This window comes from Dendrobates tinctorius, unplaced genomic scaffold (genome assembly GCF_039654945.1).
Source record: "Dendrobates tinctorius isolate UK_male_01 unplaced genomic scaffold, ASM3965494v1 ptg000450l, whole genome shotgun sequence".
NCBI classification, from domain to species: Eukaryota; Metazoa; Chordata; class Amphibia; order Anura; family Dendrobatidae; genus Dendrobates; species Dendrobates tinctorius.
The window spans coordinates 708,612-723,779 of NW_027362112.1; the positions used below are offsets into that span (position 1 = coordinate 708,612).

Consider the following 15,168-nt stretch of genomic DNA (forward strand, 5'->3'; position numbering starts at 1 on the left):
GGGGTGTGCCGGTTAAATACTGGAAGGGAGGGGTGTGCCGTTTAAATACTGGAAGGGAGAGGTGTACTAGTTATATAATGGATGGGAGGGGTGTGCTGGTTATATAATGGATGGGAGGGGTGTGCTGGTTATATACTGGATGGGAGGGGTGTGCCGGTTAAATACTGGAAGGGAGGGGTGTACTAGTTATATAATGGATGGGAGGGGTGTGCCGGTTATATACTGGATGGGAGGGGTGTGCCGGTTATATACTGGATGGGAGGGGTGTGCCGGTTAAATACTGGGAGAGGTGTACTAGTTATATACTGGATGGGAGGGGTGTGCCGGTTATATACTGGATGGGAGGGGTGTGCCGGTTATATACTGGATGGGAGGGGTGTGCTGGTTATATACTGGATGGGAGGGGTGTGCCGGTTAAATACTGGAAGGGAGGGGTGTACTAGTTATATACTGGATGGGAGGGGTGTGCTGGTTATATACTGGATGGGAGGGGTGTGCTGGTTATATATTGGACGGGAGGGGTTTGCTGGTTATATACTGGATGAGAGGGGTGTGCTGGTTATATACTGGATGAGAGGGGTGTGCTGGTTATATACTGGATGGGAGGGTGTTATGAATGAGTCACCGAGGAGGAAAAAACAAAAAGCAAGCTAAGCCCAGAAAACCAGAGAGGTTGGTAACTAGCGGATTGCAGATCCTATACACACAACTAGCAGTAGCCGTGGAGCGTATCCCCTGAAGAAGAAGTGATATTCCACTTTGAAACGCGTTGGGAATAAAGAGTTAAAAAGTATTTCATGTGGTGACTTTATCTTTGGCTCAGCAGCGCACAATAAGCCCAATAATTTATCCAAAAGGTTATATACTGGATGGGAGGGGTGTGCCGGTTATATACCGGGGGGAGGGGTGTGCCGGTTATATACAGGGGGCTCTTGTCTGTAGTCACGGTGTACAATAATCAGATTGGAGTGCCTACGTTGGCTCTGGCCGCAGCTGATCTCTCCTGCAGGGGATGCTAGTAGAGCTGTGGGCGGCTCAACACTCGGGGAGGGAGCTGATGCTGCTTGTACAGAGGCCTCCATTTTGTGGGCTCGGCCGAAGCGTTCTTGGGGTTCATGTCCTGTCTCTTCCACAACTGTCCATCCATTCCCCCACAAACAGTATAGTGGGTAATGATGTCCCCAATCATAGATGAAGGACGGTAGATGCTGAGGTTAACTCAATGCCTTAGGACTGTGGGCACTAACCCCTAGAACTATAAGCGCTATAGCCTATTCCTGTCCCCTGGAAGGTGGAGCCGCCGGGGTCAAGTGTCTCGCTATGCTTCTGTATTAACCTTTATCTGTTGCCTTCCTCACCCAGAGGGTAGCTGAAGTGTATAGTATAACATCTATCAGACAAACAAGGGAAGAGGGATAGGGATAAATGAAGATTTCAATCATACAAAATGCACCCACTAAACAACAGCGTGGAACAAAGGGGAGAAACCACCCAGAAGTGGATGAGGATGTGCACACAGATCATTGCTTGGTGATTTATCTCCTGAACACATCCACGGACTTTCCAATTCCAGAACCAAGCAGTAAGAACTAACACTGGCAATTCCAAAGTGCGAGACAAGCATATATAGCAGAGGGGAGTGTACAATACAGAACAGCTCAGTTCATCCAAGCAGGAAGCTAGAGACACCAAGCCGAACAGATTAACCCCTGCCAACAAGGCACTGTTTAATACGATGGTGACATAAGGTTAGAAAACCATTGCAGGAGTTAATGAAACCAGATGCCGCAATCCACTGGTCCCGCGCTGTAACGGTATCTTCTTGATATGAGGGTATGACCGCAGTGGTCGGAGGTGACAGCAGATGCATGCTCTCAAGTTACCTACAAATTTGTAGGGAGCAACTGTCCAGCATGAGGGCCACAAAGTGCAGGTGACAGCCACCCCGTAAACACCGTGTCACAATCCCACAGGATTATGTACATTCTGTAGATCCAGTTTTTGTTTACAGGTCAGTAATGTCCTCAGCAAGCACTGGGCCCACCTCCTCCACCCCCCCAGACACTGAGGATATGACCGCTGCTTGTCCCGGAGGACCCCCAACACCTCCTCCACCCCCCAGACACTGAGGATATGACCGCTGCTTGTCCCGGAGGACCCCCAACACCTCCTCCACCCCCACAGACACTGAGGATATGACCGCTGCTTGTCCCGGAGGACCCCCAACACCTCCTCCACCCCCCAGACACTGAGGATATGACCGCTGCTTGTCCCGGAGGACCCCCAACACCTCCTCCACCCCCCCAGACACTGAGGACGTGACCGCTGCTTGTCACGGAGGACCCCCAACACCTCCTACACCCCCCCCAGACACTGAGGATGTGACCGCTGCTTGCCCCGGAGGACCCCCAACACCTCCTCCACCCCCCCAGACACTGAGGCCGTGACCGCTGCTTGCCCCGGAGGACCCCCAACACCTCCTCCACCCCCCAGACACTGAGGATATGACCACTGCTTGTCCCGGAGGACCCCCAACACCTCCTCCACCCCCCAGACACTGAGGACGCGACTGCTGCTTGCCCCGGAGGACCCCCAACACCTCCTCCACCCCCCCAGACACTGAGGATATGACCGCTGCTTGTCCCGGAGGACCCCCAACACCTCCTCCACCCCCCAGACACTGAGGATATGACCGCTGCTTGTCCCGGAGGACCCCCAACACCTCCTCCACCCCCCCAGACACTGAGGCCGTGACCGCTGCTTGCCCCGGAGGACCCCCAACACCTCCTCCACCCCCCAGACACTGAGGATATTACCGCTGCTTGTCCCGGAGGACCCCCAACACCTCCTCCACCCCCCAGACACTGAGGACGCGACTGCTGCTTGCCCCGGAGGACCCCCAACACCTCCTCCACCCCCCAGACACTGAGGATATGACCGCTGCTTGTCCCGGAGGACCCCCAACACCTCCTCCACCCCCCAGACACTGAGGATATGACCGCTGCTTGTCCCGGAGGACCCCCAACACCTCCACCCCCCAGACACTGAGGACGCGACAGCTGCTTGCCCCGATGGACCCCCAACACCTCCTCCACCCCCCAGACACTGAGGACGCGACCGCTGCTTGCCCCGGAGGACCCCCAACATGTCCTCCACCCCCCAGACACTGAGGACGCGACCGCTGCTTGCCCCGGAGGACCCCCAACATCTCCTCCACCCCCCAGACACTGAGGACGCGACCACTGCTTGTCCCGGAGGACCCCCAACATCTCCACCCCCAGACACTGAGGACGCGACTGCTGCTTGCCCCGGAGGACCCCCAACACCTCCTCCACCCCCAGACACTGAGGACGCGACCGCTGCTTGCCCCGGAGGACCCCCAACACCTCCTCCACCCCCAGACAGTGAGGACGCGACCGCTGCTTGCCCCGGAGGACCCCCAACACCTCCTCCACCCCCAGACACTGAGGACGCGACCACTGCTTGCCCCGGAGGACCCCCAACACCTCCTCCACCCCCAGACAGTGAGGACGCGACCACTGCTTGCCCCGGAGGACCCCCAACACCTCCTCCACCCCCAGACAGTGAGGACGCGACCGCTGCTTGCCCCGGAGGACCCCCAACACCTCCTCCACCCCCAGACACTGAGGACGCGACCGCTGCTTGCCCCGGAGGACCCTCAACACCTCCTCCACCCCCAGACACTGAGGACGCGACCGCTGCTTGCCCCGGAGGACCCCCAACACCTCCTCCACCCCCAGACACTGAGGACGCGACCGCTGCTTGCCCCGGAGGACCCCCAACACCTCTTCCACCCCCAGACACTGAGGACGCGACTGCTGCTTGCCCCGGAGGACCCCCAACACCTCTTCCACCCCCAGACACTGAGGACGCGACCGCTGCTTGCCCCGGAGAACCCCCAACACCTCCTCCACCCCCAGTGAGGACGCGACCGCTGCTTGCCCCGGAGGACCCCCAACACCTCCTCCACCCCCAGTGAGGACGCGACCGCTGCTTGCCCCGGAGGACCCCCAACACGTCCTCCACCCCCAGACACTGAGGACGTGACCGCTGCTTTGTCCCGTAGGACCCCTCCTCTGATACTAATTTCCACTTGCTGACAGGAAATGGTGATGAATTCGATGAGTAGGAATGAATGTCACCGGTGGGCCACGCTGCACTACCAGGGCCGGAAAGAGGGAGAAGCGATACAACTGCAGAGCCGCCGCTATATATGGTATCTTCCCTATCACATGAAGGACGCAATCCATCAGTGCTGTGCAGTCCACTATGACAACACTCCTTGTGAGACTGTACACCTTCAGCGTGCTTACTCACTGCACCAATATAAGGTTTTACATTTTAAAGGTTAAAAAAAAATTTGTAATAGAAACACTTTGAACAATGATTAGTCGCTGACTGCGGCCTCTGCCCCCAAGAGAACTTCCCTTCTTATCCAAGACCGCCATTCCACAGGAACAGCAGACCCTCCACCGATGAGGGGGGGCGGCCTCCGCCGACGAAGGGGGGGCGGCCTCTGCAGACGAAGGGGGGGCGGCCTCTGCAGAAGGGGGGGCGGCCTCCGCAGAAGGGGGGGCGGCCGCCGCAGACGAAGGGGGGGCGGCCTCCGCAGACGAGGGGGGGCGGCCTCCGCAGACGAGGGGGGGGCGGCCTCTGCAGATGAGGGGGGGTGGCCTCCGCAGATGAGGGGGGTGGCCTCCGCAGATGAGGGGGGTGGCCTCTGCAGACGAGGGGGGGTGGCCTCTGCAGACGAGGGGGGTGGCCTCTGCAGCCAGCTCCTGTTCATCCTAGGACTCATTCAGTGCAAAATAAACATTGAAGTTGGCGGCGACACCAGATCCGCGCTCACAGCAGAAATTCATTGGACGGGTTGGGGACACGTGCATCACAGAGTACCAGAAACTGCAGGGTGCATATCACAAGTGCAAGTCTCACAGCAGCCACATGGTGTCACTGTCCGGTGTAAAGCAGCAGCACGCCTGCAGGGGGCAGCAGAGAGGACCCGCCAGGGGAGGGGACTGCTCCACAGTTAGCACCACAAGACCAGAAATTAAATGTTCAGAAATCAAAATGGCTAGAAGAGGGGATTTGATGTCGTCGATCACACCCATTCCTGCAGGGAGCGCTTGCAGTATCGCAGGGATTGGGGAGGCCCTTTCCTGTGCATCTGAACAATGACATAGATCAATCCCAGGACGCACAGCAGCAGGAGCAGGGGCACAATAACCATGGCAACACTGACCGCCCGCGTGTATTCGTCAATATGAACGACGACATCCACATCACGTCCACCAACATCCTCCTCCTCGGGCCCAATATCAGGGTTAAATGGCGGCTGCTCCACATCTGGCCAGCGGGGGGCAGCGTCTGGCTCGAGGGACACTTCCTCCTGGCAGCCCATGAAGTCTCGCAGCATGGACTTGGGGTATCCGGGCTCCGTCTTCAGTCGCTGGTTGTCAAACTTCCAGTACTTGACCCCTCTGTAGAAATACGTGTAAGCTGAGGAGAGAGGAGTCACACGATCAGCACCACCTTCATATCATGATGAGGGGGGGACAAGGCTGAAAAGAAAGGGATAGGAGACAACTATAATGGAGGGGGGATGTGCAACGAGCAGGAGGATAGGACAGGGGAAGAGAACTGTGCCACAAGGAGTTCAGGAGACAACATGGGGGCAAACTGACCATGTACGACAGCAGTACACAGCAAAAAGGAAAACGGAGGAGAGGTCTGTATGCGAGGAGTGATGCGAGGAGGAGACGTCTGTATGCGAGGAGGAGATGTCTGGATGTGGAGGAGTGATGCGAGGAGACGTCTGTATGCGAAGAGTGATGCGAGGAGACGTCTGTATGCGAAGAGTGATGCGAGGAGACGTCTGTATGCGAAGAGTGATGCGAGGAGACGTCTGTATGCGAAGAGTGATGCGAGGAGACGTCTGTATGCGAAGAGTGATGCGAGGAGACGTCTGTATGCGAAGAGTGATGCGAGGAGACGTCTGTATTCGAAGAGTGATGCGAGGAGACGTCTGTATGCGAAGAGTGATGCGAGGAGACGTCTGTATGCGAAGAGTGATGCGAGGAGACGTCTGTATGCGAAGAGTGATGCGAGGAGACGTCTGTATGCGAAGAGTGATGCGAGGAGACGTCTGTATGCGAAGAGTGATGCGAGGAGGAGACGTATGTATGCGAGGAGTCATATGAGGAGACGTCTGTATGTGAGTAGTGATGCGAGGAGACGTCATTATGTGATGAGTGATGCGAGGAGACGTCTATGCGAGGAGTGATACGAGGAGACGTCTGTATGCGAGGAGTGATGCGAGGAGGAGACGTCTATGCAAGGAGTGATGCAAGGAGACGTCTATGCGAGATGTCTGTATGCGAAGAGTGATACGAGGAGACGTCTGTATGCGAGGAGTGATGCGAGGTGACATCTGTATGCGAGGAGTGATATGAGGAGACGTCTGTATGTGGAGGAGTGATGCGAGGAGGAGACGTCTGTATGCGAGGAGTGATGCGAGGAGGTGACATCTGTATGCGAGGAGTGATATGAGGAGACGTCTGTATGTGGAGGAGTGATGCGAGGAGGAGACATCTGTATGTGAGGAGTGATACGAGATGTCTGTATGCGAGGAGGAGACGTCTATGCGAGGAGATGTCTGTATGCGAGGAGTGATACGAGGAGATGTCTATGCGAGGAGTGATACGAGGAGACGTCTGTATGCGAGGAGTGATACGAGGAGATATCTGTATGCGAGGAGTGATGCGAGGAGGTGACATCTGTATGCGAGGAGTGATATGAGGAGACGTCTGTATGTGGAGGAGTGATGCGAGGAGGAGACGTCTGTATGTGAGGAGTGATATGAGGAGACGTCTATATGTGAGGAGTGATGTGAGGAGACGCCTGTATGTGGAGGAGTGATGCGAGGAGGTGACGTCTGTATGTGAGGAGTGATATGAGGAGACGTCTGTATGTGAGGAGTGATGCAAGGAGGTGATGTATGTATGCGAGGAGTGATGTGAGGAGACGTCTGTATGTGAGGAGTGATATGAGGAGACCTATGTATGTGATGAGTGATGCGAGGAGGAGACATCTGTATGTGAGGAGTGATATGAGGAGACGTCTATGTGAGGAGACGTCTGTATGCGAGGAGTGATGCGAAAAGGTGACGTCTGTATGTGAGGAGTGATGTGAGGAGGAGACGTCTGTATGTGGAGGAGTGATGTGAGGAGGTGACGTCTGTATGTGAGGAGTGATGTGAGGAGGAGACGTCTGTATGCGAGGAGGAGACGTCTGTGTTATGAATGAGTCACCGTAGGAGGCAAAAACACAAATGCTAGCTAAGTCCAGAAAACCAGAGAAGTTGGCAGCTATCGGATTGCAGACCCCTGAACCTATCAACAACAACTAGCAGTGGGGCTGCGGGGGGTGGGGGGTTCCTACGATGCCCTAGACCCCTCGATCACAGCCGGAGAACTACATAGCCTAAAGACAGAAAGGGAAATCTAAACTGCCCCAGAGCAGACCCCAAAGCAATAGGCAGCCCACAACATATAATGACGGTGAAGCAAGAAGAAAACACACTAACACAGATAGAAAGATAGGCTGAGCAAATGATGGGGCCCAAGCTAACTAGATAGGACAGGATAGGAAAGCTGCTGTCTGCAATCCGCGAAAAACCCTATAAAAATAAGAGCCAACAGACTGACAGGGAAAAAGGCCCTGAAGACGCTAGGCTTCAAAAAGACTATGTCAGTACTCAGGTAATTTCTGAAGACAGAGCAAAAAGACACAAAGGAATTCAGCTCACCCCAGCAGGGAATGGCAGAATGCAGAAAAGCAAGGCAAACTAAAACCAAAACACAAATGCAAAAAGGCAAAGCAGAAAACTTAGCTTTTGAGGAGCAGGAATCTCTCCTAGAATTCCACAGAGAAATCACCAGCGAGGCACAAGGGCGTCGGCTGCCTTATATCCAGTCAGAGATCCCCGTCGCCCAGTCATCCTCTCCCAGCTCAGGTGCTTGGTAATCAGCCTCACTACCTTCCTTCACCAGAAGAGGGAGTTCATCAGACCTCAATGGTGAAGGGGAAAATGAACTCACAACAGTACCTCCCCCTTGAGGAGGGGTCACCGAACCCTCATCCACGCCACCAGGGTGATCAGGGTGAGCCCGATAAAAGGCACGCACCAATCTTTTGGCATGAATATCAGAGGCAGAGACCCAGGAATTATCCTCCTGACCATAACCCTTCCACTTAACTAAATACTGGAGTCTCCGTCTAGCCAGACGGGAATCCAGTATCTTCTCAACCTCATATTCCATGTTACCTTCAACCAATACAGGGTCCGGAGGAGCCACCCCAGGAACAACTGGTTCAACAAACCTCTTCAACAAGGACTTATGAAACACATTATGGATTTTAAATGTGACAGCAAGAGCCAACCGAAAAGAGACCGGATTAATGATCTCCAAAATCTTGTAAGGCCCAATAAATCTAGGCTTAAACTTAGGAGAAGCTACCTTCATAGCGATATTTTTTGATGATAACCAAACCATATCACCCACCTTAAACTGGGGACCAATGGTCCTATGCCGGTTGGAAAACCGCTGGGCCTCTTCCTGGGAGAGAGACAACTTATCCACCACTTGGTCCCAGATCTGGTGCATTCTCTCCACCACAGTGTCAACACCTGGGCAGGCAGAAGGCTCCACCTGCCCTGAAGAAAATCGAGGATGAAACCCAAAGATACAAAAAAAAGGTGACATCAAAGTGGCAGAACTAGCTCTATTATTTAAAGAAAATTCGGCCAAGGGCAAAAATGAAACCCAATCATCCTGATCAGCGGAAATAAAACATCTCAAATACGACTCCAAGGTCTGGTTTGTTCTCTCCGTCTGCCCATTGGTCTGAGGGTGAAATGCAGAGGAGGACAACTGAAATCCCAGCTTGGAACAGAATGTCCTCCAAAATCTAGGCACAAACTGAACTCCTCTGTCAGATACAATGTTCTCAGGAATCCCGTGCAAGCGAACCACCTGTTGCAAAAACAGGGGCACCAACTCATAAGAAGATGGCAACTTAGGGAGTGGTACAAGATGAACCATCTTAGAGAACCTATCACAAATCACCCAAATAACAGTCATTCTCTGAGAGACAGGCATATCAGAGATGAAATCCATTGAAATATGGGTCCATGGCCTCCTGGGGACCGGTAAAGGCATCAACGACCCACTAGAGCGAGAACAAGGTTTAGACCGGGAGCAAGTCCCACAGGACTGCACAAAATTCCTGACATCACGAGACAAGACGGGCCACCAAAAAGACCGACTCACCAGATCTCTAGTACCAAAAATACCCGGATGACCAGCCAATGCAGAGCAATGAACTTCAGACATCACTCTCTTCTTCCACTGGTCAGGAACATACAACTTTCCACTGGGACAACGCTCAGGTTTGTCCTCCTGGAACTCTTGCAGAGCACGTCTCAAATCGGGCGAGATGGCAGAAAGAACTACCCCTTCACCTAAGATGGTAGCAGGCTTGGTCACCACAGGAGAATCAGCAAAGAAGCTCCTAGAAAGAGCGTCAGCCTTGACATTCTTAGTGCCAGGAAGAAAAGAGACCACAAAATCAAAACGTGTAAAAAACAAGGCCCATCTAGCCTGTCTAGGGTTCAAGCGTTTAGCCGACTCCAGGTAAATCAAATTCTTGTGGTCAGTGAGGACCACGACTTGATGTTTAGCTCCCTCCAACCAATGTCTCCACTCCTCAAATGCCCATTTCATGGCTAACAGTTCCCGATTCCCCACATCAGAGTTACGTTCAGATGGAGAGAACTTTCGGGAAAAGAAAGCACAGGGATTCATTTTAGATGTTACAGGATCCTTTTGGGACAAAACAGCTCCTGCACCAATCTCAGAAGCGTCCACCTCTACCTGGAACGGGAGTGAGACATCAGGTTGCCGCAAAACCGGGGCAGAAGTGAATCTTCGCTTCAGCTCCTGAAAGGAAGAAACAGCCTCCGGAGACCAATTCAGCACATCAGCACCTTTCTTAGTCAGATCAGTCAATGGCTTGGCAATACTAGAAAATTTTGCTATAAATTTCCGATAAAAATTAGCAAAACCAAAAAACTTCTGAAGGGCCTTCAAAGAAGTGGGCTGAACCCAATCATAAATGGCCTGTACCTTGGCCGGATCCATTTCAATAGTTCACGGAGACAAAATAAATCCCAAAAATGAAATCCTCTGTACTCCAAAAAGGCATTTTGATCCTTTGACATACAGGGAATTCTCCCTCAAGATCCGGAACACAGTCCGAACATGTTCCACATGAGAATCCCAATCCTTGGAGAAGATCAAAATATCATCCAGATAGATAATCAAAAATTTATCCACAAAGTCTCGGAAAATGTCGTTCATGAAGCACTGGAAGACAGAAGGGGCATTAGTGAGCCCAAAAGGCATCACCAGGTACTCAAAATGTCCCTCCGGAGTATTAAACGCCGTCTTCCATTCATCCCCCTGCTTAAAGCGGATAAGATTATACGCCCCCCTGAGGTCAAGCTTGGTAAACCAGCAAGCACCTCTAACTCTAGAGAATAGATCCGAAATCAGGGGTAACGGATACTGATATTTAATAGTAATTTTATTGAGGGCACGATAATCAATACAAGGCCTTAATGAACCATCCTTTTAGGCCACGAAAAAAAACCCAGCACCTAATGGTGAAGAGGATGGTCTAATATGACCCTTCTCCAACGCCTCCTTAATATAGGATCGCATAGCCTCGTGCTCGGGTACAGATAAATTGAAGAGCCGACCCTTGGGAAAACCCCGGGCTCAGTTCAATTGCACAGTCATAACTCCTATGAGGAGGCAGAGACGCAGACTCATTCTCACTAAATACATTATAAAAGTCCGCCAAATAGTCAGGAACATCATGCGACTGAGGAGACGTGGAAAACACCGGAGTCTCACTAAAGGCACACCGACAACCCCAACTCACCACAGACACAGATTTCCAATCCAAAACTGGATTATGAATTTGTAACCAGGGAAACCCCAGAACAATGGTATCATGCAAATTATGCAACACCAAAAATCTGCAATTTTCTTGATGGTTTGGGGCGACCCGCATTACCACCTGGGTCCAAAACTGAGGTTTATTTTTCGCCAAAGGAGTAGCATCAATCCCCCTCAAAGGGATAGGCGTCCGCAGAGGTGTCATAGGAAATCCACAACGTTTAGCAAAATCCAAGTCCATTAGGTTCAGGGCTGCTCCCGAATCCACAAAAGCCTTGGCGGAAAATGTGGACAGGGAGCAGATCAGAGTAATTGCCAGAAGAAACTTAGGTTGAACACCACCCACAGAAAACGTGTGTGCAAAACGATTCTCTCGTTTAGGACAGACAGAAATAATATGCGAGGCATCTCCACAAAAAAAACACAGCTTATTACGCCTTCTGAACTCCTGACGTTGCTCCCTGGACAGAACTCTATCACATTGCATAGGTTCAGATGTCTGTTCAACAGGTGGCAACACCTCTCGTGCAATCCTGCGTTCACGTAAACGCCGATCAACCTGAATGGCTAATGACATAGAATCGTCCAGACCAGAGGGAACAGGAAATCCCACCATAGTATCTTTTACGGCTTCTGACAAACCCTTCCGAAAGAGAGCTGCCAAGGCATTATCATTCCAGGCAGTAAGGACCGCCCACTTTCAGAATTTTTGACAGTACAATTCTGCAGAATGTCGACCCTGGCTCAATGCCAACAGGGTCTTTTCAGCCTGATCAATAGCATTAGGTTCGTCATACAACAACCCCAAGGCTTGAAAAAATACGTTCACATTAGTCAGACTAGGATCATCAGGTTTCAAAGAAAACGCCCAATCCTGGGGATCGCCACGCAGCAAAGAGATGACAATTTTAACCTGCTGCGCGGAGCTCCCTGACGAGTTAGGCTTCAAGGCAAAAAATAATTTACAATTATTTTTGAAATTCAAAAATTTAGACCGATCCCCAAAAAAACACATCAGGAGTAGGGATCTTTGGTCCAGCAGCATGTGAATGAGCAAGGTAGGCGGAAATCCCCGCACTTCCGCAGCGAGCTGCTCAACACGATCAGACAATTGCTTTATCTCCATTGAGAGAAAAAAAAATTCCCCCTACGGCCTCAGAGATATAGAGGAAAAAAATATACACACTTTTTTTTTTTTTTTACAATTCTTTCCTGCTACTGAGTACCCTAGGATCTGCGGAATGGCTGGTGATTCTGTTATGAATGAGTCACCGTAGGAGGCAAAAACAGAAATGCTAGCTAAGTCCAGAAAACCAGAGAAGTTGGCAGCTATCGGATTGCAGACCCCTGAACCTATCAACAACAACTAGCAGTAGCCGTGGGGGGTTCCTAAGGTGCCCTAGACCCCTCGATCACAGCCGGAGAACTACATAGCCTAAAGACAGAAAGGGAAATCTAAACTGCCCCAGAGCAGACCCCAAAGCAATAGGCAGCCCACAACATATAATGACGGTGAAGCAAGAAGAAAACACACTAACACAGATAGAAAGATAGACTGAGCAAATGATGGGGCCCAAGCTAACTAGATAGGACAGGATAGGAAAGCTGCTGTCTGCAATCCGCGAAAAACCCTATAAAAATAAGAGCAAACAGGCTGACAGGGAAAAAGGCTCTGAAGACGCTAGGCTTCAAAAAGACTATGTCAGTACTCAGGTAATTTCTGAAGACAGAGCAAAAAGACACAAAGGAATTCAGCTCACCCCAGCAGGGAATGGCAGATTCCTGAAAAGCAAGGCAAACTAAAACCAAAACACAAATGCAAAAAGGCAAAGCAGAAAACTTAGCTTTTGAGGAGCAGGAATCAGACTGGTCTCCATGAATTCCACAGAGAAATCACCAGCGAGGCAGAAGGGCGTCGGCTGCCTTATATCCAGTCAGAGATCCCCGTCGCCCAGTCATCCTCTCCCAGCTCAGGTGCTTGGTAATCAGCCTCACTACCTTCCTTCACCAGAAGAGGGAGTTCATCAGACCTCAATGGTGAATGGGAAAATGAACTCATAACACGTCTGTATGCGAGGAGGAGACGTCTGTATGCGAGGAGACGTCTGTATGCGGAGTGATGCGAGGAGACGTCTGTATGCGAGGAGGTGACGTCTGTATGCGAGGAGTGATGCGAGGAGGTGACGTCTGTATGTGAGGAGTGATATGCGGAGACCTCTGTAAGTGATGAGTGATGCGAGGAGGTGACGTCTGTATGTGAGGAGTGATATGAGGAGTCCTCTGTATGTGATGAGTAATGCGAGGAGACGTCTGTGAGGAGTGATATGAGGAGACGTCTATGTGAGGAGTGATGTGAGGAGGAGACGTCTGTATGCGAGGAGTGATGCGAGAAGGTGACGTCTGTATGTGGAGGAGTGATGCGAGGAGGTGACGTCTGTATGTGAGGAGTGATGCGAGGAGGTGACGTCTGTATGTGAGGAGTGATGCGAGGAGGTGACGTCTGTATGTGAGGAGTGATGCGAGGAGGTGACGTCTGTATGTGAGGAGTGATGCGAGGAGGTGACGTCTGTATGTGAGGAGTGATGTGAGGAGACGTCTGTATGCGAGGAGGTGACGTCTGTATAGAATCATAGAATCGTAGAGTTGGAAGGCACCTCCTGAGCCATCTGGTCCAACCCCCTGCTCAAAGCAGGATTCGCTAAATCATCCCAGTCAGATGTCTGTCCAGCCTCTGTTTGAAGACTTCCATTGAAGGAGAACTCACCACTTCTCGTGGCAGCCTGTTCCACTCATTGATCACTCTAACTGTCAAAAAGTTTTTTCTAATATCTAATCTGTGTCTCCTCCCATTCAGTTTCATCCCATTGCTTCTAGTCTTTCCTTGTGCAAATGAGAATAAAGTTGATCCTTCTACAATGTGACAGCCCTTTAGATATTTGTAGACAGCTATTAAGTCTCCTCTCAGTCTTCTCTTTTGCAAACTAAACATTCCCAAATCCTGCAACCTTTCCTCATAAGACAGGGTTTGCAGACCGGTCACCATTCTGGTCGCTCTTTTCTGAACTTGCTCCAGTTTGTTGATGTCTTTTTTAAAATGTGGCGCCCAAAACTGGACACAATATTCCAGATGAGGTCTGACCAAAGAGGAGTAGAGGGAAATAATGACTTCACGTGATCTAGACTGTATGCTTCTGTTAATACATCCTAGAATTGCATTTGCCTTTTTTGCTGCTGCATCACACTGTTGACTCATATTCAGTCTGTGATCTATTAGTATTTTTCACATGTGCTGTCACTTAGCCCTATTCCTCCCATTCTGTATATGCTTTTTTCATTTTTATTGCCCAGATGTAGTACTTTGCATTTTTCCCTGTTAAAAACCATTCTGTTAGTTGCTGCCCACTTCTCCAGTTTATTTAAATCTTTTTGAATCCTCTCTCTCTCTTCTCTAGTATTAGCTATCCCTCCTAGCTTTGTGTCATCAGCAAATTTAATCAGTTTACCCTCAATTCCTTCATCTAAATCGTTGATAAAGATGTTGAACAATACAGGGCCCAGGACAGAGCCCTGTGGTACCCCACTTGAGACATTCTTCCAACTGGAGGTGCAGCCATTTACGACCACTCTTTGGGTCCGATCACTAAGCCAGTTATGAATCCACCTAACAGATGCCTTGTCCATTCCATACTTAGTCATTTTTTCAATAAGGATTGTGTGAGATACTTTGTCAAATGCTTTGCTGAAGTCAAGATATATTATATCTACAGCATTTCCTTGATCCACCCAATCAGTGATTCCATCATAGAAGGAAATTAAGTTAGTCTGACATGACTTATTAGTTACAAACCCATGCTGACTCTGTTTAATCACTTCATTCTTATCCAGGTACTGACATACATGTTGTTTAATAATTTGTTCAAAGATCTTTCCTGGTATAGAAGTCAGACTCACCGGCCTATAGTTGGCTGGGTCCACCTTCTTCCCCTTTTTGAAGATAGTAACAACATTTGCTCTTCTCCAGTCTTCTGGCACTTCTCCTGTTCTCCAAGAATTTTCATAGATTATGGAGAGGGGTTCAAAAATTTCTTCTGCTATCTCCTTCAGTACTCTGGGGTGTAATTCA

At 50.7% G+C, this 15,168-nt stretch overlaps 1 protein-coding gene across 2 annotated transcripts in view; it reads right to left on the reverse strand.

Moving 5' to 3' along the window:
* Positions 1–1,696: 1,696 nt before the first annotated feature.
* The window catches only part of MMP15 (matrix metallopeptidase 15), a 49,885-nt gene continuing 36,413 nt past the window's right edge, over positions 1,697–15,168 (reverse strand). For both annotated transcript variants that reach the window (XM_073564381.1, XM_073564382.1), the window contains one exon: positions 1,697–5,520. In XM_073564381.1, coding sequence (XP_073420482.1) covers positions 5,123–5,520 — 398 coding nt within the window. In that variant the 3' untranslated portion in view covers positions 1,697–5,122. The remainder of the gene's footprint in view (positions 5,521–15,168) is intronic.